The sequence below is a fragment of the Cheilinus undulatus genome, linkage group 10 (genome assembly GCF_018320785.1).
Source record: "Cheilinus undulatus linkage group 10, ASM1832078v1, whole genome shotgun sequence".
Lineage (NCBI taxonomy): Eukaryota > Metazoa > Chordata > Actinopteri > Labriformes > Labridae > Cheilinus > Cheilinus undulatus.
In genome coordinates, this window is record NC_054874.1 from 41,836,311 (window position 1) to 41,863,637 (window position 27,327).

The window sequence follows — 27,327 nt, forward strand, 5'->3', positions numbered from 1 at the left end:
ACACAGATAGGTTTTTGTTATGACTCGGATGGTAAGTATTTGCATGATAGCGTGAATGTGCTGATAACAAATGTTTATGGCTGTCTGCCGTCTCTGTGGTCGTGATTCACCCAGACAACAATGAAAGCCAGAACCAAAAATAGTGTGGGAGCAAACTTCTGACAAAGATAATGCTGGTGTCATTTGGGATTATGTAGCCTGTGTTGTTGTTGTTTGTTGGCGGAGGTTTCCATTCCTTCTGTAGGTGGAGATCATGTAGGTGTGAGCTGATTGACTAGAAACAGAGCGTGCAGAAATAAAAACAAAGAAACTTTTTACCATGACAGACATCAGCAACCTATTTATAATGAGTGGCCATCTTCATTTTGACAACACTGTGCAAGAATTAAGGCAGGCTGGGTATCTTGATCCAAATGTGCAAACTCCAGCAGGAGAAAGAGACACAAAATAAAAGCATGCATCCCTAGAGTGGTTCATTTTTGATTTTCTGCTCCAACCAATGAATATTTATTCAATCAATAGGAATTTTTAGCCATTTTTTTTATGGATCAGTGTTTAAGTCAAATAAACTAAGGCTAGTGATTCCTTGGTGAGGACTACATTGGCCACTTTAAAGCAAAAAATGCACTAGCTGACAGCAGCCTTAGGTGCTGTCTTGCCTTCTAACTTGGATAGATATTATTAAATATCAGTAAAATGTCTGCTTGTACATTAAATCTTTTGCATCCATATTTAGGGTTGCAATTTTAGCTTTTTGTAGCATGCTTTTGAGGGGAGAAAACACCTGCACAGCACCAAAAATGATTTGCTACACCAAGTGACAGCTTGCAGCAGCATGTAATTCCTACAAATGAACCAGGTTCAGTAGCTTAATAGTTAAATCAATCTCAGAAAGAAGGCATAGTGTTGACTTTAACGTTTGTTATTTGAAGACGTGCACTGCTCCACCAGTGTGGTCTGATATTAAGACTTAGAGCTAGGAGACAGCTTAAAAGTGCTGAGCTAGAAATATGCAGGAGTGCATGTACAAAATGCCTCACTGAAGTCCAATGATTCCAACTTAATGTGATGGCATTTGAACTTTTCAGGAGTTCCAGTTTAGTTGCTTTCTCTGTGTAAGTAGCTCAGCTAATCTTAACTATTAAGCTATGCGATTTTCTCAAGAAAGTTTTCTGTGATGGTTTGTCTTGTGATTTGTTTTGTCTGAAGATAAGGACATGTATTTCCTGTTGTGTAAAAAACTGCTTTCACTTTAAAAGAGGGGAAAACAATCAGAAAAAGATCGTGCTACAGATAGAAAAGAGAATGCAAATAGCTGAAGTTAAGAATGCAAACGTGAAATGTTAGATTTCATGAGAAATAGATTACATCTGACTCATCCACTGAGCTGAGTTTTTTTTTTAGGTGAAATGAGACGTTAAAAGATGCAGCAGTGCTCTTATTTTACAACACTCTGAGAGTACAAAGATGCTAACAAAGCACTGTAAGTACTGGGGAGACTGTGGCTCTGTGAGTCAGTTTTGCAATTAGATGGTCTCAAGTTCGATCCCCAGCTTCTGCAGTCACATGGCGATGTGTTCATGAGTAAGACATTTAACCCTGGCTCCCACTGCTGAGTCAGTGGCACAGAAATGCGTATGCATGGCTTTAGCTCATGCTGATGGCCATCAGTGTGTGAATGTGGTGTGAATAGGCAGATGTGACTCGTGGTGTAAAAGCGCTATGAGTAGTCGGATGACTAGAAAAGAACAATACAAGCTCAAGTCCAAGTAATGTTCATGCAGTGTTAATTTCGTCGACAAAAACTATGACTTAAAATGTTCCTTGACAGCCTTTTGTCCATGACAAAAACTAGACTAAAATGTAATGTAGTTTTCTCCGGACATTCAAAATCTGTGATATTTCTCCATTGTGTGCAAATATGTTAAAAACAATGTAGCTGTAGCTCTCCTTCCTCTCAGCTGTAGCAAGCAGGGACCCCAGGTTTGGCAGGGTGCATAGAACACACTACCATGATCTGGTACCAGATTTAGGCAAGAGAATAAATGCTTGGACTAAAAGGAAAGACTAAAATGTCAAGAGTTTTTATGGACTAAAAACTAGACTAAGATGTTGTGAGTTTTTGTCAACTAAAACTGGACTAAACCTAAAAAGGGTAGAAATGACTAAAATGTGACTAAAACTAAATGTATTTCATTTAAAGACTAAAATTAAGCCTAGAATTAATAATAGCTGCCAAAATTCACACTGTGTTCATGTGACTTAATATGGTGTACCTAAACAGACAAAAAAGTGTGTGATCAATACAACTTAAAATATTTTAATGCATTAAAATTTTAGGTAACTTTGTGAAAGTTAATTCTAACACATCATGGGTAATGAAGATTTTGGATTAACAGGATCACCCTCTTGATCCCAGTAATCTTTAGAACAATACATTTCAATATCAATGTACAGTAAAATACAACTTCTCAAGTTAAGAAATGAGTTCATTTGCAAAAACATTTAAACGCCATTCTGGTACACAATGAGCTGAGAGTTAAAACTAACACTTTCAATTAAGCTGTCTTCCGATCTAAAATCCGTTTTGGCGCAAAATCTGATAAAGCCTGTGGGAAACTGGGTCAAAGTTCATGTTTTGTGGCAGAGGCTGCTAGGCACCGCTGTTCTTTCTTTCTTTCTCACCAGCAGCCAGAACCCCCCCCCCCCCAAAAAAAATAACAGAGTTATCTGTTTTTGCAAATGAACTCTTCAAATGCTTTTCAGTTTCTTCGTATCTCTGCAGTCTGTAACCCCACAGCTGTGTCATTGGTAAAAAGTCTGTGACTGGTAGAATGAATTAATTTAGCCCAGTCAATCAGCCAATCAAAAAAATCCTGTGGTGGATAGACTCTGAGAGGATAACCAAGTTCAGTTGCTTCTGTAGGATTTCACCCAAATTCAATAGAATCAGTTGCAAGTTATTCAAAGAATCATTTTCTAATAATGTATATAAAAGGGAGGGCTTAACCCTGCTAGCCCATTTACATTAGCCATCTATGGAAACACCCCTGTTTTTGGCTGTTAGCAAATATAAAATATAACACTAAAGTACTGTCTGATTGGATGTTTTGAAAACAAAAATAAAAAGCTGACACTTTTTCTGAGCTTTCACTTTAAAATCTGGGTTATTGAAGTTCAAAATCCAAAACAGTGTACTGAAACAGAAAGAAAAATGGAAGCATCAGTGTCCTGGCTCTCTGGGATTTGTCAAGAGGTTCTCCACTTGGGGGTCTGGACCCAAAAGTGGGTCACAGAGGGATTTTCAGTGGGTCATGAGTGGGTACTCGGCATACCATATGTCAATACATTTTATTTCATGAAGCCTAGTGTTAGTTCATGCAGGACACAGCAGTCATACACCCAGCCGTGATCAGTGAATGGTCAGCTGATCCTAATTATCCCCTCCCAGCTCCCACAGCCAATCACAGCTCTCTCTCTCAACACAGTGGCGTATTTAAATATGACGTACTTCTCACTAAACCCTGCTTGCATTATTGCTGATGCACCACACTGCTGCTGCTGGCAAAGCTTAACCTCTTCCACCCCAGCCTCCTCCTTTATAGCATAAAGCTGTTGCACCCTTATATTGAGATTCATGCTACTGTGTATTAATTGCTTTTTAACTAACTTCATTGTATTCAGTATGCATTGTTATAAATGTATCTATTCATATGGGGGTTCTAGCCATGCCCTCCCTGCCCTCTGGAGTTTTTCTGGCATTTCAGCACTGCTTGTTGTGGCATCCATATTTGCTCTATAATGGTTATATGTTTTGAAGTGTAACGCAGTGTGCTCTGTCTGCAGATAGAAATAAGGTTTCCTGTGCCCTTTTAAAAGATTCCAATAAAATCACTGGAATAAAACACAAACATAAAAGCCAGACCACAGTTCAAATGTTCACTTGGCAGCGGCACAACTTGTACTCTCATTGTAATTTGAGCTGGCATTGGTTTTCAGACTTTTATTTATCCAGGGAGGATTCTGCTGAGCGTGCTTCGCTGTTTTTTCGGCAACACCCTCCTTCACAGTCACACCTGGGAGCTGTAGTCATCAGTTTTTATGGATGAAAAAAGGTATTGCCATGTCTTTGTGATACACTTTGACGGTATCTTACCTTTGGGTGGTTTGAAACTTTAATGTGTAATCATAGCTAGATCCCAAGAGGCTAACTATCTGCGCCAAAATCGTAAAGTATTATTGCATTGTTTTCATAATGGTGACAAACAACAGAAGAGAAAGAGCCCGACGAGACAAAGAGAGGGAAGAAAAAACACAGAGCTTTGTCATCTTTTCCAAAAAGTCACAATATCATTTAATATAAAACACCTTTAAAGTGAACATAATGAGGAATTCATCATCAGGAGATCCACTTGAACACTGCAGTCCACCTCCACGGCAGCTGACTTCCATGGTTCGTCCCGAGTGCACACAGAAAGGGTTGAAACATGCATTTTACTACATTGTACAAAGTCAAAAGCGAGAAAACAGGAGGTCTTTTTGTGCCATATTGGGCAGAGAGTCTCTGCTGCCTTGTGGGGGGGTCCAGAGGCACAAAGAGGAAGGGGCACAGTCTTGATAGTTGGGCATGTACAGAGGTGTCCGTTTGTTTCCTGGCACTTTTGGATTAAGTGCCCTCCTCTCTTTTAGACCGACAGCTGAAGGGAAAGCGGAAACGTGGTGTAAGGCAGGAAAATGACTCAACATACTTTAGATATTCAAGATAACAGTTGTGGACTTGTTCAAATTCGACAAATAGAAATGTCGCTGCGGCTCCTGTGCTGTGAAGTCCGCATACTCTGCTGTGTAGGTCTTGGCAGAAACCCCACCATGTTGCTGGTAACGATCAATGAGTGAGGAAGCACCAAGTCCACTCATTTCTCTGCATCTAAGACAATCCCATAATGGTGCTGCGTTTTTGACAGACAGACACCATAGATATTTTCCTCCCTTTAGTCCATCCACACTGTCATTAACACAACTTTTCATCATCCCCTCCCTCCCTCTCTCTTCTACACACACTCTCACATACACACAAGCTCAAACTACAGATGCCACGGAGGTGACGGAGGTCACCTTATTGTCGTCCGCCCAGGGCTGCAGGTTCTGCAGGGCGTACAGGGAGGAGTTGTGTAGGCAGAGCGGGTCCGGCTGCAGTGGCTGGCTCAACGTCTTCTGAAAGGCTTCCTGCTGAAGCTGCAGCATCAGCCGGTTGGCCTGCTGCCTCTCAGCCTCCCTCTCCTCTGCAGTCTGTCTCCTGGAAGAGACAAAGGGAACAAAGGACATAAAAAAACAATATGATGTTTTGTTTCTAGTGGCTTTTATGCACACAAGACCGATTAATGTTGTACAACACAGCATTAAGATTAAACATAACTTTCAGACAGGATATAGTTCAAGCAGTTTTAGGCCCGGTGAGCAGTGTCTGGGAGAAGGAGTAACCTTGTAAAACAGATAGATCCGCCGTTTCTGTTTCTTACTGGCAAATCAATCTTGCAAAGCTCCCATCTGAACAGTTTGGGCCCGGTTAGGAAGTGACAGGACCAATCAAATCGAGGGGCAGTGCTTTTGGTTGCGGCAGAGTCGTGACGTAAGCAAGCAGGACAAGTGGCCAGTGCAAATATGGAGGAAGACAGTAGCGTGGATGCTGCTAAAGCATACGTTTCATCAGAACTTGATGACGTTTCTTCGTTAAAAGAAGAGCAAAGAACGGCATTGGGTTGTTTTCTTTTCAAAAACGACAAAAGTCGTGTACTGACATGTCTACAGTCACCATGGTTCACGTTATTCAGCCCTTTATGGCGTTTACTCCTCGCTAGCGGTGTACCTCAGTAGCGTCTACGATGTCACGTGTTTTGTTGCTCTGATTGACCCGCAAAGATGTGACAAACAGAACGTTCATCCAATCACCCTCCGAGTTTTTTTTCAAAGGCTCTGCCCTTTCCAAAACAAAGTCTGTGGGAGGTTTTCCAGATGGATGTGGGAAACAAATTCACTTGGCATGTCAGGTTACATTATCATTTCAGAGATGTCATCTTCTCTTTTCTTGACAAAAACAATTGCTAAACCAAAAAAATTATTGTGGTTGCAAATCGCATAACATATAATCTGTTTTATGAAACAAATAGAAATTGCTTTTGTGTAAAAAGAACCAGGCAAACATCATTAGAGAATGTGAGACCATTGCTCTTTCTAAAAACTTCAAAATAAATGATGAATAGGCTGCAACAACTAATTGGATCAAAAGCAGTAGGAGTCAGCCTGAACATTTTCAGGACATTTAAGGTTCATTTTTTCCTCCTCTGACTGCAGGTATCAGCGGAAGAAGCAGCCAAAAGAAATAAGAGTGAAGTCAACACAGATCAAAACGATGACAGGAGACAAAGGGTTTTAAAAAGAAAACAGTTGAACCTTTTCATTTGTGATATTGTTGCTGTAACTGTAAACCTATTCAGCACCTGTTCCTGTGACTTCAGCCTCAGGATGGATGACAGCTGATCACAATGAGTGACAGGTGTTTGTGACAGAGTGTGACTAACCGAGGGATGGGAGGCTCAGTGGCTGCTCTTCGCCTCTAGGTGAGAACTTACATCTGCTTTTAGTATTGTCATTTTGGAGCAGAAAATGAGAGCAGAAACTAAAAAAGTCATCTGTATTGTGTTTGAATGCACCACTGTTAACAGTTACCGTATGTTTAAAATGATGAAAACTTTTTAACACAGCCACTTCAGAACTTGACTGAACATCATCACTTTGCAGGGTCACTCAGTGAACTGATTCACCGATTGCATTTTTCCTAATGGCAATAGATTAAAACTTGAAATGTAACATGTCAATCTAACTGGTTTTGACAGGTGAGCTCATGGGCTTGAATGACACACTGTACAGATATGGACCATTGTCGACTTGGTTAATTAGTTTGCTTTGACAGACTTTCTGTCCTTTGTTGTTGTTATTGCTGCTGTACTCAGCTTTCAGATGCACTGCCTATGAAAAGTTCACCCCCTTAGATGTTTTATCCTTCAATTGAATTTATAAAGCAATCATGGTCAATACATGTAATAGTATTATTTAATTTCAGACTGTTTTTTAAAAAAAAAAAACCCTCTTTAATGTCAAAGTGAAAACAGATTTCTATAAAGTAATGTCAATTTAATATAAGTATTTATGTTTAAATAAGCAACTGCATAAATAATAACCCCCTTTAAAATGACTGACCTAATTAAACAGAGGCCCAGCATATTGGAGCTCGAAGTCTCCCAATCAGCGAAATGGGGATCACCTGAATGCAGTTAATGTATCTCAAGTGATTGTAGTTTAAAGACGCCTGTGTCTGGAAGGTCCAGTCACTGGTTAATCAGTATTCCTAGCTACCATTACACCATGAAGACAAAATAACACTTTAAGCAACTCAGAGAAAAGGTTATTGAAAAGTATAACTCAGGGAATCGATACCAAAAAAGGCATTGAACATCTCCAGTTCAGTTAAATCTATCATCATGAAATGGAAGGAATGGGCGCATGTATAAATCTGCTTGGATCAGGTTGTCCTCACAAACTGAATGACTGTGCAAGAAGAGTAGTGAGAGGCCACCAAGACACCTATGACTACTCTGAAGGAGTTACAAGCTTCAGTCAAGAGGGTGGAGGCTGTTGCCTGGGTTCTTCACCAATCAAAGCTTGATAGGAGAGTGGCAAAGAGGAAGCCACTGTTGAAGATTTTTTTTTTTTTTTTTTTTTTAATCTGGACGAGAGTTCATCAAAAGGCATGTAGGAGAGTCCATGGTCAAGTGGAAGAAAGGTCTTTGGTCTGTTGAGACCAAAGTGGTACTTTCTGGCCATCAGACAAGATGCTATGTTTGGTAAACACCAAACACATCATCACAAACACACCATCCCCATAGCTGAGAAGCATGCCCATAGCATGATGCTATGGGCATGCTTCTCAGCAGCCAGCCCTGGAAGGTTCGTAATGGCAGAGGATAAAATCAATGCAGTAAAATACAGGAAAATCATGGAAAATGATCTTACTCAGTTAGTAAGAGAACTACAGCTAAAAAAATGTCCAACAAGATAATGACCCGGAGCATACAGCAAAAGCTACACAGAAATGGTTTAAAGACACCAAGGTGAATGTTCTGGAGTGGCCAAGTCAAAGCCCAGACCTCAATCCAATAGAGAATTTGTGGCTGGACTTCAAAGGGGCTTTTCGTGCTTAAACCCCACGCAACCTGACAGAGCTTGAACAGTTTTGCAAAGAAGAATGGAGTGAAATTTCAGTGCCCAGAAATGCAAACCTGAAAGAGACCTATCCTCACAGACTCAGAGCTGTGATTGCAGCCAAGTGTGGATCTACTTAACACTGACTTGAGGGGGCGAATATTTATGCAGTCACTCTTTTGACATTACATATTTTTTATTGAAATCTGATTTCTCTTTGACATCAGAGTATTTGACTTCTTTTTTTGTAAAAATTCCAAATTATATTAACCATAATAGTTTATTAAATTAATAAAAGGATAACACATCCAAGGGGGAATACTTTATATAGGCACTGTAAACTCTGAAACTAAGATGAACACAAGCCTATTTATGCCCTTTTTGTTGCCATAGCCTGTAACAGTTTATGAAATATTACCTCTCTTGGGTTTAAGTTGCATAATTTATTTCAAATTGATTCTCTTGCTTACAATTCAATAGAGACATCTTTATTTTCGTCCATGTTTTGTGTTAATTAAAGCCTATATATGCACTATATAGTCCTAAACGGCCACCAACATCAAGGAACAATGAGGTATTTCTGGCTTTTTTTAAAACCTTTGTGTCATTAAAATCATCATCCATTACGGAGCAACAACTGCCTTCAAAAACAGCAACGACATACAAATGGCAGGTGGAGCTCACAGGCGGAAACACACCTCTGAAACACTCTTTCATGCACACCAAGCTCCATCCATTAGCCACACATTATTGTTAACAGCATTATCATAATCTGATTCGCCGGCTGTTGATTTGATCATCGTCTTGTTACTAGCGTAGTCGTCACGCAAAGACATCCCTCATGCTCATCCTATCAGGTGCACACTACAGGGAGAAGGCATAAATCTCTGCAAAAGTAGGAAATCAGAAAAACCAGTTACGCCAATTCCCTCGTTACTTGTGACATGCTGTTTAGTCTCAGATTCAGTTTGATGGTGCTTATTTCAAGCTCATTCATTTCAGTGACATCTGGTAGTAAAAATGCTTCTCTGCTTTTACTGCTTTTTAATCTTAAGTTTCACACTGTCAAAGAAATACCTTTATGTGCATTCAACAAGGGAAATGCTGATATTATTGGTCCTTTTAAGATTGATAAGTCAATAAACGAACCCTGAGATGTTAATCAAGCTTGCAAAAACAAAAACATTTGAGTGTTTTCTATGTGTATTAAATTGAAAAATCATTCCTAAAGGCTTTAGGATCATTTAACCGTTACAGCCATAAGAGGTTATTAGCTGTTTGTAATATGCTTCTGAAATATGCGTGCTGTCCCTTTAACTATGGGCAGGGCTTCATAATTTGATTTCCTACTCATTTACCTCCAAATGGCTATAAACAACAGTTAGAATGAAGTGAACAGTGTGTGTGTGCTTTCTGTCTATGGACTTGGCAGTGGATTCCTCCTGTGAGTGTTTCAGTATTGCTTTGGACAGCAGCTTTCTAAAAGGCCTTTCAGGACGCTCAGTAATTGTGCTTGGTCAAGTGAACTGGCCTCGACTGGCAGCTACGCTAAGCAAAATAGGTGTTGTGTTGTTACGATGTCTCAAAATGCTTCAGCTGTGGGCCATTTTACTCATCTTTTAAGTAAACCGCTTTGAAGCCAGGAGAAAACATTCAGTTCTGTCGATCTAACAGCATGAGGAAAAAAAAGATGAAGGGAGCCATCTCAGTAAACAAATATGTTCTAATAAAGACAAAAAGCTTCTGATAACCACAACAATGGGCGTCATAGTGGGGAGAAATGGGACTGGAATTTCCAAATGAATTCATTTATGACAAAAACATACGCATATATACAGTATATTCTGTTGTAGAGCGGGATATACACATGTATACAGAGGATACCCACTACATTTTTTTGTCTCCACAGAGGATTGGCTCACAATCTGGAGTCCAGGTTGGGGATGCCAAAGATCTCAGGAGGGTTGGCTGAGAAAATTCAAAACTTCAATCCTATTAGCAGTCTCACTGGATAATTTACAAACATCTTTTGGAAAAGACAAGTATTTGTTGGCCCTTCATGTTTGGGTTTTAATCACTGAAAACAGTCAGAATTTTTTACTAATTTTTTGCATAAATGCATCTCTTTTGGTGTGGCCCGAGCTTTTCTTGGCTACAAAAGGGAGGGCTCGAAAAAGAAAACAATAGGAACCACTGCCATAGAGAACATCTAATACTCAATCCTCTGTTAATGCACAGCATTCAGTAGTGTTTTGCTTTTTGAGGAAAGCATGACTCACCTTCTGCCTCTATTTGGGAAGTTCTTTTTTATTGCTTTGGTTGGTTGGTTGGTTGGTAGGTTTGTTGATAAAGATGAACAGGGTAAGCTAATCAGACGGAGAGTAAGTTGGTAGGTTGGTTGGTTGTGTAAGATTATAAGGGTAAGCTAATTAGTGGCTGAATTGGTTTGTAGGTTTGTTTGTTGGAAGTTTTGTAGGTCTTTAGGTTGGTTGATAGGTAGGTTTGTAGGTTTGTTTTTTAGATTTGTTGGTTGGTATGCTGATTGGTTGGTTGGTAGGTTGAACGGCTGGTACGTTTATTGGCTAGTTGGTAGGCTATTGGTAGATTTCTAGGTTTGCTGGTTGGTAGGTTGATTGGTAGATTTCTAGGTTTGCTGGTTGGGAGGTTGATTGGTAGATTTCTAGGTTTGCTGGTTGGTAGGTTGATTGGTAGATTTCTAGGTTTGCTGGTTGGGAGGTTGATTGGTAGATTTCTAGGTTTGCTGGTTGGTAGGTTGATTGGTAGATTTCTAGGTTTGCTGGTTAGTTGGTTTGTTGGCTGGTTGGTTGTTGGTAGGTAGGTTGGTTTAGATGCTAATTAGAGGCAGAATTGGGCAGGTCATACATTGCGTTATAATAAGGGATAAGTAGTGGGTATACTTTCTATCAGTATGCGTCTTTGAAAATGATTTCCAATCGATCCTTACAACTTCCAGTCAATGAGTAGAAGGTAAGAGTCAATTAGCAAACACAAACAAGCCTATTTTAGGTGTAACTAAAGTGCAACAGCAGTCTAGAACACTGACCCCTACCCTTAACTGCACTTGTTTGCTGAAAAACAGATAGACCTATGTATTTTAGCTCCTCTTGAGAAACTTTTTAACAATTTCTTTTGCAAATGACCTGTTATATAATCTCTTTAAGTTCTGAAATTATCATTTCTTAAGCTAAATTAGCATGAAGCAGTCCTTGATCTTTTATCCTGTTATCCTGTTTACTGCAGTTTCTATTATGTGTTAGCATTAAGCTAACAAACTCAAATATACTGTACATCCTGGTCATTTTCCAAAAATATTCATTTATTTCAAATAAGTTCCTGAAACTTTTGAAGAGTAATTTTAAAAATAATTTTATTACCAAACTTTGCAAGCAAGCTCCTTCACACTGTCAGGATCTCAAAAGAAACTTTAGATGCGATTAAATAGAAACATTGCTTATATTTTTAAGAGTTTGCGTGCATTTCTTGATGGATACTTTTTTCAAGTCATTTTTTTAAGTTTTATGCTTTAAATAAGTATTTCTTTAAAGAAAGTTTTGTTTTAAAGTGTGTGAGATAGAAAGTACTAAAGGAAGAGAGCGTTAATGAGTTTTATGTAAAGCTTTTCAGGGTTGTTGAGCTATAGTTGGTGTGGTAATAGCAATATTACATGGTTAGTTGAGACTGTTGTAGAAGGGCTCATTGTTGATTTCTTGCAACAAAAGACTGGCAAAGAAGCAAATCTGAAACTAAAGTAAAGAATTCTGATGCTTTAGCTTCACATATTCAACTGCCAATGATAACACTGACGACCCCTTGCAGTCTTACCGCCATTTTGTCCGTCTGTTCTGAAACCAGGTCTTGACTTGTGCATCTGTCATCTTCAGGGCTTTTGCCAAGGTGGCTCGCTCAGCCGACGCCAGGTACTTCTGCCGATGAAAACGCTTCTCCAGCTCACAGATCTGCACACGGCTGAAGGAGGTGCGAGGCTTTTTCCTCTTGGGCGGCGTCCGGTTCTGGTACGGGTGTCCGATACGACGGGTCACAGAGAAGGGTGAGAGGGCAGCTGAGGAGAACAAAGACAGAGGATAACTTGGCTTTTTATGGGTGAATCTGTAGCTGTGATTCTTTAGAAACGTCAATGTTAGCATTTGCAATAAGATTATTATAAGTAATTGATGTTTTTGTGAGTGCTGCTTTTTTTTATTTATAAACTAGAACGAGATACGCTTCTGAAATAAAAACTTATTTCCCTGGAGGTTTTGTTTGTTTAGCTCATGTTACAAACATAATTTAGTTTTCCAGTCCTCGGTTAGATAAAATTATTGTCCATTTTGTCTTAACTCTGGAAAAGGCCAGTGTGTTTGGGGAGTCAGGGAGAAGACCCAGAAGCTGGCAGCTGAAGAGGATAAATGTAATTACGACTGATAATCCCCTGCCAGATTTTGAGATCCAAACAGTAGTCTGATTCATGCAGAAAGGAAAACCAAGGAAAAGTCAAAGACAGACAGTAGGAAAACAGGGATGTGCAAAATCACCTCAGAAACATACAAGGAAACAAGCTTGAGTAAATGGCCATCTTACAGTTAGAAAAAACATTATTTCATCATCTGCATAACCAGTATTTAAGCCTTTTCCCAAACAAACATAAACCTTTTAAAGATCAGAGGGATGCATTTAAAATCAAGATTAAAACAGTTAATAAAAAGAGAGGTTGTTTTAAGGGGGTAGGGGTCACTCACCTGGGCAAGCCCCCTTTGGGAAAGGATAGTCTGCTAGAAGGCCATTGCTGTCTCGCAGGTGAGCGAGCTCAGGGTAATAGCATTTAGCTAACGTCTCCACAGTGCTCCAGACGGGGACCCTGCCGATGTCTCCCTTGGGGAGTGGGCAGAGGGACCCGGCGGCCCCCGGCCCCCCTGTAGCCTCCCCGGCTCGGCTCTCCTCTGCCTGCTCCCCTAAAGGAAAGGGAGACACATTGAGGTCCCACATCTGGAGCACAGCAGCAGCAGCCAGCGCTGTGCAGGCGCCGATGCATAGAAGCTAATCACATGAAGGATGAGCCTGAATGATGAGCAGAGTCTACTTTAATGTTATTTACTACCCGAGTCTTAAGTTAGCATTTGGAGAGGTTTAGCTCTAAAATGAGATATCTGCCATTTAGAAAAGTAAGCTACAAAGATAAATGAAGCATATACTGGCAAATAAACAGAATCAGGAGGTCAGGGTTAATGTTGAGGTCAATATGTAATTCTATAACTACGATAATACTATAAGCCCACTTTAAACAATGGGACTAGCAATCTAAACCCCATTAAAAACCAGCAACACAGATTTAATGTTGTCTTTAGCAATCAAACTAATATTATAATTCCCACTGGAATAAAATGACCCCCATGAAACATGAACATTCTCATTCAAACGCCCAACACAACGTTTTTTGGCTGTTGCTCCATATGAATATATTTCAGCACAGAATACCCTTAAATAAGCTTGTCATGCTTTCATCAGTAAAACCCTTACAGTACAAATTTATGGTGATGTTCTCAAACCAACCAGTTTCAATATAAAAAGATCAGTAACTCTCATTCATTTCTTCATATAACAGAATTAATCACATTTTAAAATTCATTTTTTAAATTTCATTATTTTGCATATTAAAACAAATGTCCATGTTGACTTTGAGGCCCAATACTTACCAGTTTCTTTTTTAGAGTCAAATTAATACATAGAGATTTATTTTATGATATTGAATTGGAGATTTATTATTTAAATGCACCACTACGCCAATGGGTCCCGAATCCATGACTTACGCCCTATTTGCATGGGATTAGTATTACCTAGGGACCTCTGGTAACGCGTAATAATTGTGCAGGATGTGTGTGCTTTTAATCCCCTTACAAATTGACCATATCTGTAAGGTTCAGAGGAAAAATTCCATGTCAAACCACATTTTAGCACACACAGAGTTCTATAGCCAAAATTTTGTACGAATCTGCATCTCTGTAATTTAGGGTGGTAACTGAGTTTTTCCGGTCCATGCGGCTTTTCGTACGCCTTTTTCTGATTGAAAAATAATAGAGGCAGCAGAAGACATTGTCAACAAAAATTTATGACATTTAATAGTGGTTCTCTTTCAGTAAATTTCCGCTTATTTGAAAAGTTTTTATTTTACCTAACTTACTTATTTAATGTCTACTGTACAAATGTGTGTGCACGCACTACAGCTCTCTTCATATGCACAGCTGCTCTGCTTCCTACAGTTTCTCTTTGCAAGTGCCGGATCTCATATCAGTGTCATTTAGCTGTACATTTCATGCATAACACAATTTACAGTTTGAAATGTGTCGTTCGATATTCAGTGGTTGGGCTACAACAGCTGATTTGTGCCAGGAAGGTTGTTATGGATGTGCAACGACACCAAATTTGTAGAGCACAGAGTAACATCAACATCATCAACTGCATATAAAGTGTAAAAATTAACAGGAGAGGTTCATATTTAACATCCTCATAAATTAAAAGAAGGGATGCTCAACTTTCTCTTTCTCTGTCTGAGCAGGTGCAGATGCACACGATATTTACACAACCTTGGTCTGTAATGGAAGAGGTTGAGGAGATATTTTACAAGTTTATTAGTCATGAAAAGTGTGCTATGTAGAAATTGTTAAAATGTGTATATATACATAGAAGGAAAAAAAACAAACAAATGCATATTGTCCAGTGGAACCTTTGGTTAATGTGCACAACATTGCATTTTTTGTATGATTAGAAATTTAAAAAATCACTGTGCATTTTCATTGCTGCAGCCATGCAGCACCCTCATGTTTTCTTTCAGAAATGCTTGTAAAGTTGAGTACATTACAGACGTTGCTTATCCTGTGTGAATGCACCACACTGAACACTGATGTAACGGGGGAATTCACAAATGATCAGAGGTCCACCAGTAATACTAGCCCTGTGCGAATAGTACTTAGAAGGTAGAAGACCATTTTAGAATGCGTATTCTTGGAAATGCCATGTTTAAAACTGTACATTAAGAAGTATGCAGGAGTGCATGTACAAAATGACTCATTGATGGCATATGATCCCTGCTAATGTGGCAGAGCTAATACTTTTCAGGAGTTCCAATTTAAATGCTTTCTCTTTGTAATTAATGCAGCAAAAGGTTTTTTTAGTAACCCAATTAAATTTACCAACCAAATTTTTCATCAGAATTACTGATTTAATTTCAGATTTCATTAAGAAGAAATGGTTCTTTGTTATGCTTTTATTTTTTAATGTGTGTTAAAGAAAAATTTGGAATACAAGCAACATCTAACAGTCACATTATAGATAACAGTGCTCTTCTGCTGGTAATGTGGCAACCAGTGGAATTTAGGGAAAATGCATGTCTGTTATTTGGTCCCTTCTGTGATGCCATAGAAACACATAAGATGCACAGAAGCAAGACAGCAGAGTCTTAGGAGGGGAGCCTACCTATGTATGAATAAAAGGCTTATTCTAAGTTAAGAAAAATAAATTATTCTAAAACATTCAGGTTATTTAAAGTGGGGGAATTATGCCTTTTTTCAACACCATCTCTCTGATACCCACGCAGTAGCTTCACAGGGTTTACAGCTCAAAAAACTCCTCATGTTTCTCACACTGGCATCCTAAAAAACCTTATTTTAACCTCCGTCTGAAACGCTTCATTTTCACTGCTGTCTCTTTAACACCCTCCCCTCCACTGATCTGCTTTCCTCCGATTGGCCGATTTTCCAGAGGCTGGCCGGCGGCAGGACTCAATGTTTTGTGCCCGCCCCCTCTAATGTGGCTAATGTTGTTATGCTAGTAGTTGAAAACTGAATGAACTGGTCCGACTGAGTAAAATATGGTGAATTTTGATGTAAGTCTGTACATGTTAGACCCAGAGTCTGATCCTGATAGTTTGGAGAGAGAGAAGGGGAAGAAAACCAGCAGCAGCGAAGGATAGAGCAGGACGTGCCTTTTTGGTAAGCGTTTAATCACTGTTACTCAATGGCTAAACGGCTGAGCGGTCTGTTCCGCTTTGTCGGCAGCACGGACGAACCACAAACCAGTCAGGAGATAATATTGCAATGACCTCATCAGTTTGCTCCCTGTTTGCTCAATCAAAATCTCATCTCGGGAGAATCTCGGAGAGATTTTCAATGAACCGTTTTCATCAGTTTACACGCTAATTCCAAGATTACTGCCACATACGTTTATCTTGCGGTTTGAAAATTTGCATACGTGGAGTATGGACACCCAACATTGTGACTTTATATTTATGTTTTAAAAATCGGGAAAGTATAATACCCCCTCTTTAACACTGCTTTTGATAGGCCTACTTACGAATATGATGCTCCAGTTTTACCAAAGATTGTTCCGCTGAATGCTACTAGGCTAAATATTACACTCTGTACCTTGGCTTAAGCTAAGGGTACTCTGCTTCCTGTTCAGACCTGCCTTTTCTTTCAAATGGTAGATCAAAAGTAACAACATTAGCTTAAGCACAGTAAAAAGAACTTGCTACAGATTGAAAATTAAATGAAAATAGTAAAAAGTAAAATGTTTGGACAAGATAACAGGATTAGGATGGCTTTTGCCTCGTTTACTGAACTGTGAAGTAAAATGAGATATTCAAAGGAGCTGCTGGGTCTTATTTTTCCATCACTGTGAGAACAGGAAGACCCTAAAATGAGTAGTACACATCTGCTACTCTGCTACTGTAGCTTAACTATAGTAGGCCGAGAAATAATGAAATAACATGTAATGATTAAGATAAAAAAGTAAATATGCTAATTTCCAACCTTGATTACATTCACATCAGTGATCATCAACTGCAGGCCCGAGGGCCACATTAGGCACCCCATGGCGTCTCATTCGGCCCCTAAAGAATTGATAAATTCAGAAAATTCTTAAAAAGATTGAAAAATGCATCCCATTGTTTAACCTTTTATGTTCTTTAATTTTTAAGATCTTGCAACTTATCAAATAAGATGCACACTTGGAATTCGGCATGGTATATGCATACTTATCATTATTATCTTGATTGAAGCTGCTGTTTTTTAATCAATAGTTCGCATAAGGCACTTTGAGAGTGTTATTTCCCTTTTTGAGAATCTGCACAGAAGATCTGTTCCCTGCAAGTGTTTTTGGCCAAACATGACAGCATAGTAGGATCAAACTCTGTGATAGTCATCATGAGAGCTTCAGGAATATGTAGCTAAAATATCTCAATCGCCCCCTTGTGGCTGGCTGCAGTATAGGTGATAGGGATTGATCTCACTGTTAAGGGCTTAAAGTTTCATTAATTTTTGGAAGGAAGAACAATATTATTATGTTTATTAGACCAAAATAAATGATTTTATTTTAGTTTATCATAATGTCTGGCCATCAAAGCATCGTCAAGAAATAGTTGGTCCTTGTGCAAATGGAGTTGATGACCCCTGATCTAGATTAATACATCGCGGCCCTACTGGAAAATATAAACTGTATTTTTTCTGTTTAGTTACAAATGGTCTTCCAAACTCGCGTGTATTATTGCACCTAAAATGCCAAGAAATATGTCACATTTCAGCCGTTTTTGTCACATCAATCAGCTTTTGCAGTATTAAATTTGGACAGAAATTCTTACTGTGTAAACATCAACTACTTTTCATTAAAACTCCTGGAAAAATATAGAATTCTGGTCAGTGTTTGCACTTGGATCAACCTTACAAATATTATATTTAGGCATAAAGTATCCACCATACAAACATCAAGCATGTCTTATTAAACTTTCCAAGAATAAAACTAGAACTTGCACTGCAGTTTTACACAGCTTTAAAATAGTACTGTCATACCATATTTTATCCAAGACTGTTTTGTGTCCTAGGCTGTCTTGTAAAAACTATGAATGTATGAGCCCTTGTTGTTGTTATTTTTTTGCTTTCTGTGCCTGCTGGTTCACTTCCCCACATATGGATATTTATAACAACTTATCCTCTGCATCATAAAATATCTATGAATCCTGTCTATTTTGTCAGCCATGGGTAAACAGAAGATCGATAAATGTAAGGAGATCGTTTCTGGCCATGGATCCACTCCCCGGCTTCTCTCTCGTTTTGAAGCAGAATGGAAATCATCTTCAGAAAAAAAAGAAACAAGAATTTGTCTCTGTGTCACTCCTCCCCAACAAGCTGTTCTGCCTCCTGTCTTACAGGGTGTTTATTTGTTGTTGTTTTGTCAAGAAAAGCTCACCAGCAGCCAAAATGAATATGAAAACATCTGCATAGGTGTCCCTGGAGGGGCCATGTGTTTTTGCTGCTTCTGCTTGCTGAGTTTCAGCGCCCTGAAAATTCATTTGCAGCACAGACGATGACAATTTGGATGGAAAATGGAACATGAAGTGATTATGCGCTTAGCAGTCGTTTCATGGGAGCAGGCGTCGTCCCCTGATGGTGCTGAACACGAGTGGCAAATTGAGGCGTACGTGAGGAAAAATAAAGACAGAGAGCTTCAATGTGCTTTAACTGTAGGTCACATAAAGTTAACATTACCTGAGTGGAAATTAGCAAAGCCGATTTAGTGCCTGAAATAAAAACTCACCGCCTTTTTTATTGTGTGTTATGCTGGATTTATTGTGACTGTGTTTGCTTTTGCGTCCTCTCATTATTATTTTTAATCTTCCACAGTAATATGCCTATAATATTATCATCAGGTTTCACATTATGTGCTGCTCTGATGCTCAATAGTAGCATAAATGGTAATTGTATCCCTCTAATATTCCTTTTGGGACTCAGACAGGCATCTTTGGTATTTAATCAAGAGTTTATAGTGACAAAATCCCCATGATGTTTGTGATATATCTATGAGACGTCCACAGTAGCACCTCTGCAGCCTTTATAAGTGAGTTTAGAGTGCACTTTATTTTGTTTCTAAACCCCAGCTTTATTCTTACAGGGGCTTCCAATCATGGTCTTCCATCGAAACATCTTCTAAGCTCTCATTTTGCTTCTCATGGCACAAAAAATAGGTGTAGCCTTATATGGGTCACATGCAGAGGGCTAACAGGCCTGCTGTTGCCCCCAGCAGCAGGTCTGGCTAACCAATACCGCATTAGACGGCTATTTCAGGCCATCTGTGGGCTAACTAATGGACCAGGCGCATACAAGCACGTTCAGAGGCAACACAAGTGGAACACAGCGTGCAGCAGGAGCATTTGGACACCGACAACTGCAGGAAAACTATCCCACACAGTGTGCTGATAAATACTGATGCTGGATACTGCAGTAGTCGGGTTTAATGTTTTGACAGAGAATGTAAAACGTTAAAGCATCTCTGGATGCAGATACACCTTCAGATTTATACATCCCTAGTATTATGTTGACGGAAAGTAAATATAAGACAAGAAATCTGGTCATCTTTGAGCTTTTGTGGCCTTAAAAGCACAGAATAGACAGGATTTAAATCAGTTTCAAAATAAAAGACTGACTTTGTTCAGCTTGATCTTAATAAAGTTTTGTGAATGAAACTTACCCATAATTGATGAATTATTTCACTTTTAGTACTTGAATGTGTCTATTTTCTGGGTGTGTCCTAAAAAAATAAAACCATCCCAGCCTTTTATTAGTGCTACACCTTTGTCAGAGCAGAGCAACAAAAACACAGATTTGTGAAAATCTGTGATTTTTACATAATGTTTAGTCATTCTGACAGAAATGATCAAAAAACCCACAAAAAAGTAAAGACTTGATTTGAGGACTGTTGTTTCCATGTTTCAGAAATAATTATACAAGTAATCATAAGGGATAAAAAATATGTTTTGTGTTTCCTTCAAAATCCAAAGGGTGTCATCCAGAGGAAAAAAAAAAAGTAAAATATTGAGGTCAAAATGTACTATTCTGACCTTGAAAATAGTATAAATCCATTTAAAACAGAGGCTCTTATCATTTTAACACAATTAAAGACTAATGACACATGAGTGGTTATTTTTAAGATGCCTGGGTTTAAATTTGATTCTGTTTCAAAGGTTTTTTTTCATAATAAAATGGATTTATTTAATCTAACTGCCCAAAAATGACATGAAAGTTTCCCTGCTACATCTTTTGCTACTACCCTAACTGACCACACATACAATGAATTATGGGAGTTTTATTTTTAAAAAAGGGGCACTTTAGCCAAAATAATTAGCTATTTCTGTTAAATTTGACACCAAAACAAGATGGAGTTCCATGTAAAAGAGGCATATTGACTATTATTTACTAAAGAAGGGTAAAAATAGTGTTAATGACAGAATGATGTTGGCCTAAAAGCTCAAACATAGAAAAGGATGATAAACTGAACATGTTCTTTATAGAAAGGCTGATTCTGAGGTCATTTTTGACCAATAAAGACAAAAAAGTTTGATTATTTACTGCCGCTGAAAAAAAAAATGATATGGTTGGGTTGCGATCATCTACTATTAAATGCTTGTCTTATCATAATTTCATTTAAAACGTTTCAAACTCTTTTTAACCTAAAAACCAAGGAATAATCTCATGTGAATATTGACTACAGAAATGGTGAAATTAATTTGAATGAGCTAAAATGAAGCAGAAGAACATAGAATTTGGTAACACCGTAAGCTACCATGCTTTAAAAACAGTGAGTCAAATAGGCTAATGAACACTAGCCCAAATGAAGAAACACAAGAGTCAAACCCTTACATCTGTAGCTATATTCAAACCAACTTTTTAAAATAATTAAATAAATAAAAAGCTAGCAAGACTTAAATATCATGCATGTCTTCCCAAAATCCTACTACATATAATATACATGCAAATACTGTATGTTGACCATGTTTTTCATCTAAACAGTAAGAGTCTAAAATGTTAAATTTGGCACTAAAGGTCTTCCACAGCAACATGTATTATTTTGCATTTTATTTTAGATGTCAGCTCCAAAATATGCAGTTAAGGAGGAAATGTCTCTCATGCCAATGCCATTTTTTTTTTTCATTAAATCCTCTCAAAACATAGAATTTGTCATTTGTTTGTGCTTGGACCACCGTAAATCACCGTAAAAAACTGACATTAAAGATATCAATGCAAGCATTAAATATTTCTTATAAAAATCCTAAAATGTAATTATGTAAGAATATCCCGTTATTTCACAAAGTTAAGAAACCTCTCCAACTGTTGATGTTACTCCTGGTAGAGAAAAGGTTAAAGAAATATCTTTAAAAAAAGAGGGACACCAGCTCTTTCCATATTAAACATGTAAAGTCAGTAACGTGCTGCAGAGTGAAGTGAATGTTTCTACCCTTCCCCAACTAAAAAAACAAAATGTGCGAGTGTGCTAAATGTGCTGCCTGGCTAATACAATTTAGCATAAGCACATGAAAAAATAAAATGCTGCCGTGGAGAATGTGTTCCCCATAATAAAAGCAGCTCTACTTAATAACACTTGTGTGTGACAGCGCCTCCCTTCCCCTCTGCGGATATTACCTCTGCAGCAATCTAATAAATACAGCCGTGAAGGATTCTAAAGGGGATATTGAAATATAACATGAACATATATTGCTATTTATTACACTATACGGGACAAAACGCAGACACACACGCGCGCGAGCTGGGTTCTGTCAGCGCGAGGAGCTGCAGCATGGAGGCACGAGGACGGGGGCGCGTGGAGCACGGAAATAAAAGCACAGATGATTTCCATTAAAACCCAGACAGAGATTAAGGGGAGAGAAAAAGAGCTTTAATTGTGTGTGTGTGTGTGTGTTTTTTTTTAATTTTTTTTTTTATTGGTGGTACGTAGCTGTTAGGAGAGAGGCACGTGCTGGAGTATCACTTTGTTTATGAGAGAGTTGCTAAAATAATAAACAGAAGCTTCTTTTATTACTATTATTATTATTATTATTATTATTATCAATTTAATTATTTGAAAAGATTTTGATGATTTAGGTCGTTTTTTCTCATTTGTTGATTAGAAACGTGAACATTATGGCAGATTTACGTAACTGACCTAACTGGTTTATTACTCGATTATTATTGTTATTATTATTATTATTATTATTGTAAAATGATTTGATTATTTGAGTCGTATTTCTCTCAGTAATTAATTCAGAAATTGCACATTATGACAGATTCACCGATCTGGCGTAAATGGATTATTGCCCCATATTATTATTACCATAATTATGATGATTATTATTAGCAGGATGAATTTTCTTGGTTGATATAGGCTAATCCTAGCTATTTTTCTCATTCATATATTCATAAATTGCATATTACGAGTGATTTCAGTAACTTTTTACTCTTCTTACATTTGTTTCAATCATTTTAGAGTGTGCATGTGTTGCAGGCGATCTGTTTGCTTAACAAATACTACTGTTTGATTATTTACATGGTTCATTTAGTATATTTTGGGGGTTTGTTGTGTTTATTTTTAGTATAAAAAACCTGCCGAGGGTATGTGCAAGTTTCATAACGGGTTGAATACAGATATATATGTCGAATTAAGTTTTATTTTCAGGAATAATTTGACGAAAATGACAAATAATGACGCTGCCGTGGCCATTAAGGCCACTACTAGCTTCCTACTAATGCTAAGCTAATAGAAGAGGAAGACGATGAAGATGAGGAGGAGGAAGACGAAGAAGGAAGGTACACTTGAATTATAAAAACATAATTATAACTGACACTGAGTCCATAAACAGGTCTTTAACATAAGCCCTACAACATATAAACAAGTCTAATTTCTGCACCTGGATTAAAGGTTAGAATATCCCAGAATTTAACCCCTCACGAGCCTGATAAAACTCCTCGTGATTTACAGCCTTAAGCGCATTAAACGAGGACGTTTGCCGGGGTTAAAAATGCCGTATATTGTGCAGAAACTATCCAGGTTTCATTTACAAGCCTCCTAAATAAAATCACCTCCCTGCTTCCAGAGATGAAGCTTTTTTTCTGCGGCCGTCTAAAGCTGCACGAGGCCGTTTCTGAGCTCCAGTTACATCCTGAAGAGCGGAGGAGAAAAACACGAGACAAAGAAAAACATTTCAAACGCTCCTCTGGCCACGAGGAGAGATGATGGTCCATTTGATTTACGGCCTTTTATAGGAAACAGAGCCGGCGTGATGTGTGTGTTACAGCGTGCGTAGATGTGTGTGTAGATGATCTCGGCCTGATCAATACAGTGGAAAGATATAAGCTGCGAAATAATTACAGCGACACAAAGCAGAGAGAAATTAAACGAGAGGCCCTCGGTGACTATGAGGAGAATTGATAAGCCTATTTACACTGGATCTGTTTGCAGTTGACATATCGTCCCCCAGTATTTAATAATTCATCAGGCAGAAAGAAGTGAATATTTAATGCGTGGAGAGGTGGGAGGGGGCGCCAATCCATGATGTTCTTCATTTTCATCTTCATAACGATGAGGTCATGAGAATACATCCCCTCAATAACAGTCAAAGAAAGATACTTCATAATGACGCCTGATTATTACGGGAGACACATTTAGGGAAGTGTAAGGCTATTTTAAATTAGATTTCATCTCATTCTGTTGTTCAGATGTCTCTTTGTAGGACTTTTGGATAAAGTTAGCAGAATCTGAAGCAGCTGCACCTTAAATTAATCCCCTTCTTGTGCATCCATGTTTCTGTTGTCTCCCTGCTTGCACACATTTCTTACATTTCCCTGTTTTTGCAGATGTGTTGGTTTAATTGCATCATATAAATTAATGTAAAATTAAAGTTGCTTCTCATCGAGGTGCTGCTTAAACACTCATGCATTTCTTACTTATTGCTATTTCTCACTTAAGTAACGTCTAAATAAGTTAGTTTTAGTCTATAAAGCTGAGCCTGGACGTAATTACGTCACCGGGAAATTAAACCTTGATTATGAAACGCAAATTATTTTCGCATTTGAATTAGATTCGCTTTTAATTCTGCACATTTCTACACCCTAGTCTTTTAAATTGAGTGGGAAAAATCCAATGTTTTGCCCCTTTTGATTTGATTCTTTGAGTTAGAAATAAACCAGAGGTTTCTGCAAATAAAAATGTCCCTTCATATATCTTTAGTCTCATGAGTAGCTATTGACTTCTATTATTGCATCATGGTTTTATTCACCAGGCCAAATGCTGCAGGGCAGACTATATTCAGCTATCAGATGCTGGCTTTGGATTTTGTCTGTAGTATTACACTACAGATAAAAGGGCAAGAGTTTGATTCATGTCAAATGTTAGGGGCAAAATAAACATTGGCCAGCAGATTCACTCTCATTGGTTAAGTATAATTAAAGAGCTGCATTTACGTGTTTTACGTCTGAGTAAAAATCCTTCTCCATAGTGGCAAACAAAAGATAATTGCAGAGAAATGATCATCGTATGTAAACAGCTCCTATCCAGTGTTATCAGATGTTTTATCCTGCCCTGTGTCATTACTATTATGACTCATCTTCCTGAATTGGCTCACACGCGAATAAAAGCAAAATCATTCATCCTCATGAAAAGAAAAGGGAACGTCGTTATCCGTCATCCGCTGTTAAATGGAGAGTGATGGTCCAATACTGATTCATCAGCACGTCTGCGTCAATTTCTGCCCCCGTTTATCACACTGCCCTTCCACCGTCAGAACACTCACCAAATATGACTAGAATGGATTCAATCATTTGGCACTATTTTTGAACATAAATGCTGCACAAAAACACACAAGGAAAATACGATAATACGACTGTGTGCAGGAGTGTGTGGGCTGAGGAGGTGCATGACTGTAACCTGGATCCTCTGGCCTACATTTGTTTAAAGGAAGCATAAATCATACTTTAGGTTAGGGCTGATCCATGGGCAAAAATCCATACATTATTATTTTTACTGTCTCAACACCAGAGTATAAACGGTGGGATTATTGTTAATATTTGGGTAAATGATGCTGATACCTGTTTGATGCCAGGGCAGTAATATTGAAACTACTAGACTCCCTAAATTGGGCAATTTGTTGTTTTTAATTTACAAAAAAAATGCATGCAAACTACAGCACGTTGTCTAAATTGCACAATGTGTTGGCAACATGTGGGAAAAGGGGTTGCAACTTGCAAGGGAGTGAGGGTTTTCCCAAATATTGCCAACATATTTGTGCAATTTAGACAGTATTGTCTCCTTTTTGTTAGGATCATTTAAATATTGGGGATTTTATTTGGAACACACATTGTGTTTGAAAGTATACAAAAAAAGTTTTCACCTTAGATGTTTGGAGAGAGAGAGAGAGCTTCCCTGCAGTTTTTGATCATTTAAAAATAATTTATCCAATAGGAGGACTTCTATTTTTGGTGCTTCGGTCTCATATTTGCTAGATTTTTAGAATAAATATGAAAATTAACAATCAAAATAAAGCTAGAATAAAAGAAAGATTATTCAAAAATTCAATATAGCAAAAGATTAATTTCTTTTTCCAAATAATCTTCGGCACAGGTCCTACTGATAGGAAGGATTTGGAACCTTATTTGATTATAAACTGGATCTACTTTATCTCACAAAGTTACTATACTGCTCAGCCCAAAGGTGTTGCAGGATCGTGCAGAAACTCTTTACCTGTTAGTCTGTCCTTGGCAAACCTCCTACTGCTCTCCATCCACGGGAAAGTGAAGTTCGCCGCGTTCCCCATCCCCATCCCAGGCACCGAGGCGATCCCGGGTCCGATGCCCGGCGGATGCGTCGCAGGGGGCGGATGCGGCGCGGCAGCAGCTGGCGGAGGGGGCATGGGTCTGTGGGCTGGCACCCTGATCACTCCACCTGCGCCGCCTGAGTTGACGTTAACGTTCATGTTCATACTGACGTTCATGTTCATGTTAACATTGTAGGAGCCTGCCAGCCCTGCCGCCGCCGCCATGGAGCAGGCCGGGTTGTAGACGCCGTTATAGCCGTTGCTGTAGACGTTGGAGGCCAGCGCGTAATCCGGATCGCCCGTCCGATTGGGCAGCATGCAGCCGCTGGACTGGTCCGAGCTGTTGAGGATCTGGTCGATGCCGAAGCTGATGGGCTCATGCTGCTGCTGGTGCGTCTGGTTCACCTCCTCGATCCCTGTGTGCTCCATAGTTTGAGATGCTTCTGTCAGTTTATTCTAGTTGTTGGATGTATTTTTGTCATGTAACTATTAACGCCCTAGGAGATTAAATGTTTGTGTGAGTGCTGCAGATTTTTGTTGTCAAGCATCGACACAGGCCTCTTCTACTCCCTGGAAACCATCATGAACGTGTCCAGCAGCGCTATCCAAAATCTTGCCATCATTTTTGCCCAGCAGCAGGATCGAGTGTTCCCTAAATTAAAAGCCTTTCCATCGGACTAGGAGGAAGCGTATCCATCTTTAACAGCGCGTTCTCTCACTGTGAACTACACAAAGAAAGCCTAACAGCAAAGAAAAGATGCCAGATTGTTATCCTGAGTACTTACAAACAAAATCCGTGATTTTTAGGAGGAGGAAATTAGTTCTCAGGAGAGGCATGGATGCGCTTTGTTCGACGATCCAAACGCAGAGGGCATGGTGGGGTGTCCAAAGCTCGTCGCGTCAAAAGAAAGCAAAACAAAACAAAGCCGAAGAGACGAAAACGAAGAGCTGACCTCGCAGGCGTGGAGATTAATTGGAGGTGAGAGCGAAAGATGGCTCTGTTGTGCTGATGGTGAAGTGCGTTTCAGCAGGTGAGACAGCCCTCTGCGTAAAAGCTGCCATTCGGTCATTCCAGCCAAACCTCCCTCCCCTCCCTCTCCCCTCTCCTCCCCTCCCCTCCCTCTTCCTCTGTAGGGCAGTTGTTTTGCTCGGATGTCTTAAAGAAGCCGCAGCTTGCTTTATCTTGTGCAGCTTTTCTGCTGGTAAACGGAGTGCTTTGTGCCTTTAAGTGGCGCTGGAGGCGCAAAACGGGTCAAGTGGTTTCCAAATAGTTGCGCGTGGATAGGCTACGACTCCACATGCGGAACAATTTGAAGTTAATTCATTCATTTAAAGACAACCATAGAATAATGCTCCCTGCAACACAATGAAAACCATTTATTTTTCATTACACAGAATTAACTAGAGCCAGCGTAGCTGAATAC

The 27,327-nt window shown here is 39.0% G+C and overlaps 1 protein-coding gene across 3 annotated transcripts; it reads right to left on the reverse strand.

Moving 5' to 3' along the window:
* Positions 1-4,407: 4,407 nt before the first annotated feature.
* On the reverse strand, positions 4,408-26,962 carry tlx2 (T cell leukemia homeobox 2). Of its 3 annotated transcripts, XM_041797911.1 has the most exons (5): positions 25,831-26,962; positions 13,017-13,229; positions 12,103-12,340; positions 5,116-5,296; positions 4,408-4,697 (listed from the first exon to the last, which is right to left on the reverse strand). In XM_041797911.1, exons 1-5 carry the CDS (start codon positions 26,330-26,332, stop codon positions 4,686-4,688), a joined length of 1,146 nt encoding a protein of 381 aa, XP_041653845.1. In that variant the 5' UTR covers positions 26,333-26,962; the 3' UTR covers positions 4,408-4,685. The 3 variants fall into 3 exon arrangements, with proteins under 3 accessions (XP_041653845.1, XP_041653844.1, XP_041653846.1); XM_041797910.1 differs by lacking the exon at positions 4,408-4,697 and having other exon boundaries at positions 5,080-5,296; XM_041797912.1 differs by lacking the exons at positions 4,408-4,697; positions 13,017-13,229 and having other exon boundaries at positions 5,080-5,296.
* Positions 26,963-27,327: the final 365 nt, after the last annotated feature.

Bases quoted from the DNA above. Each gene is read 5' to 3' on its own strand.
- tlx2 (XM_041797910.1), bottom strand. From the start codon at position 26,332: ATGGAGCACACAGGGATCGAGGAGGTGAACCAGACGCACCAGCAGCAG. The intron at 13,230-25,830 runs GTAAAGAGTTTC...CCTTTCCTTTAG, and splicing joins TGCCAAGGACAGACTAACAG to GGGAGCAGGCAGAGGAGAGC. The intron at 12,341-13,016 runs GTGAGTGACCCC...TGTTCTCCTCAG, and splicing joins CCCAAAGGGGGCTTGCCCAG to CTGCCCTCTCACCCTTCTCT.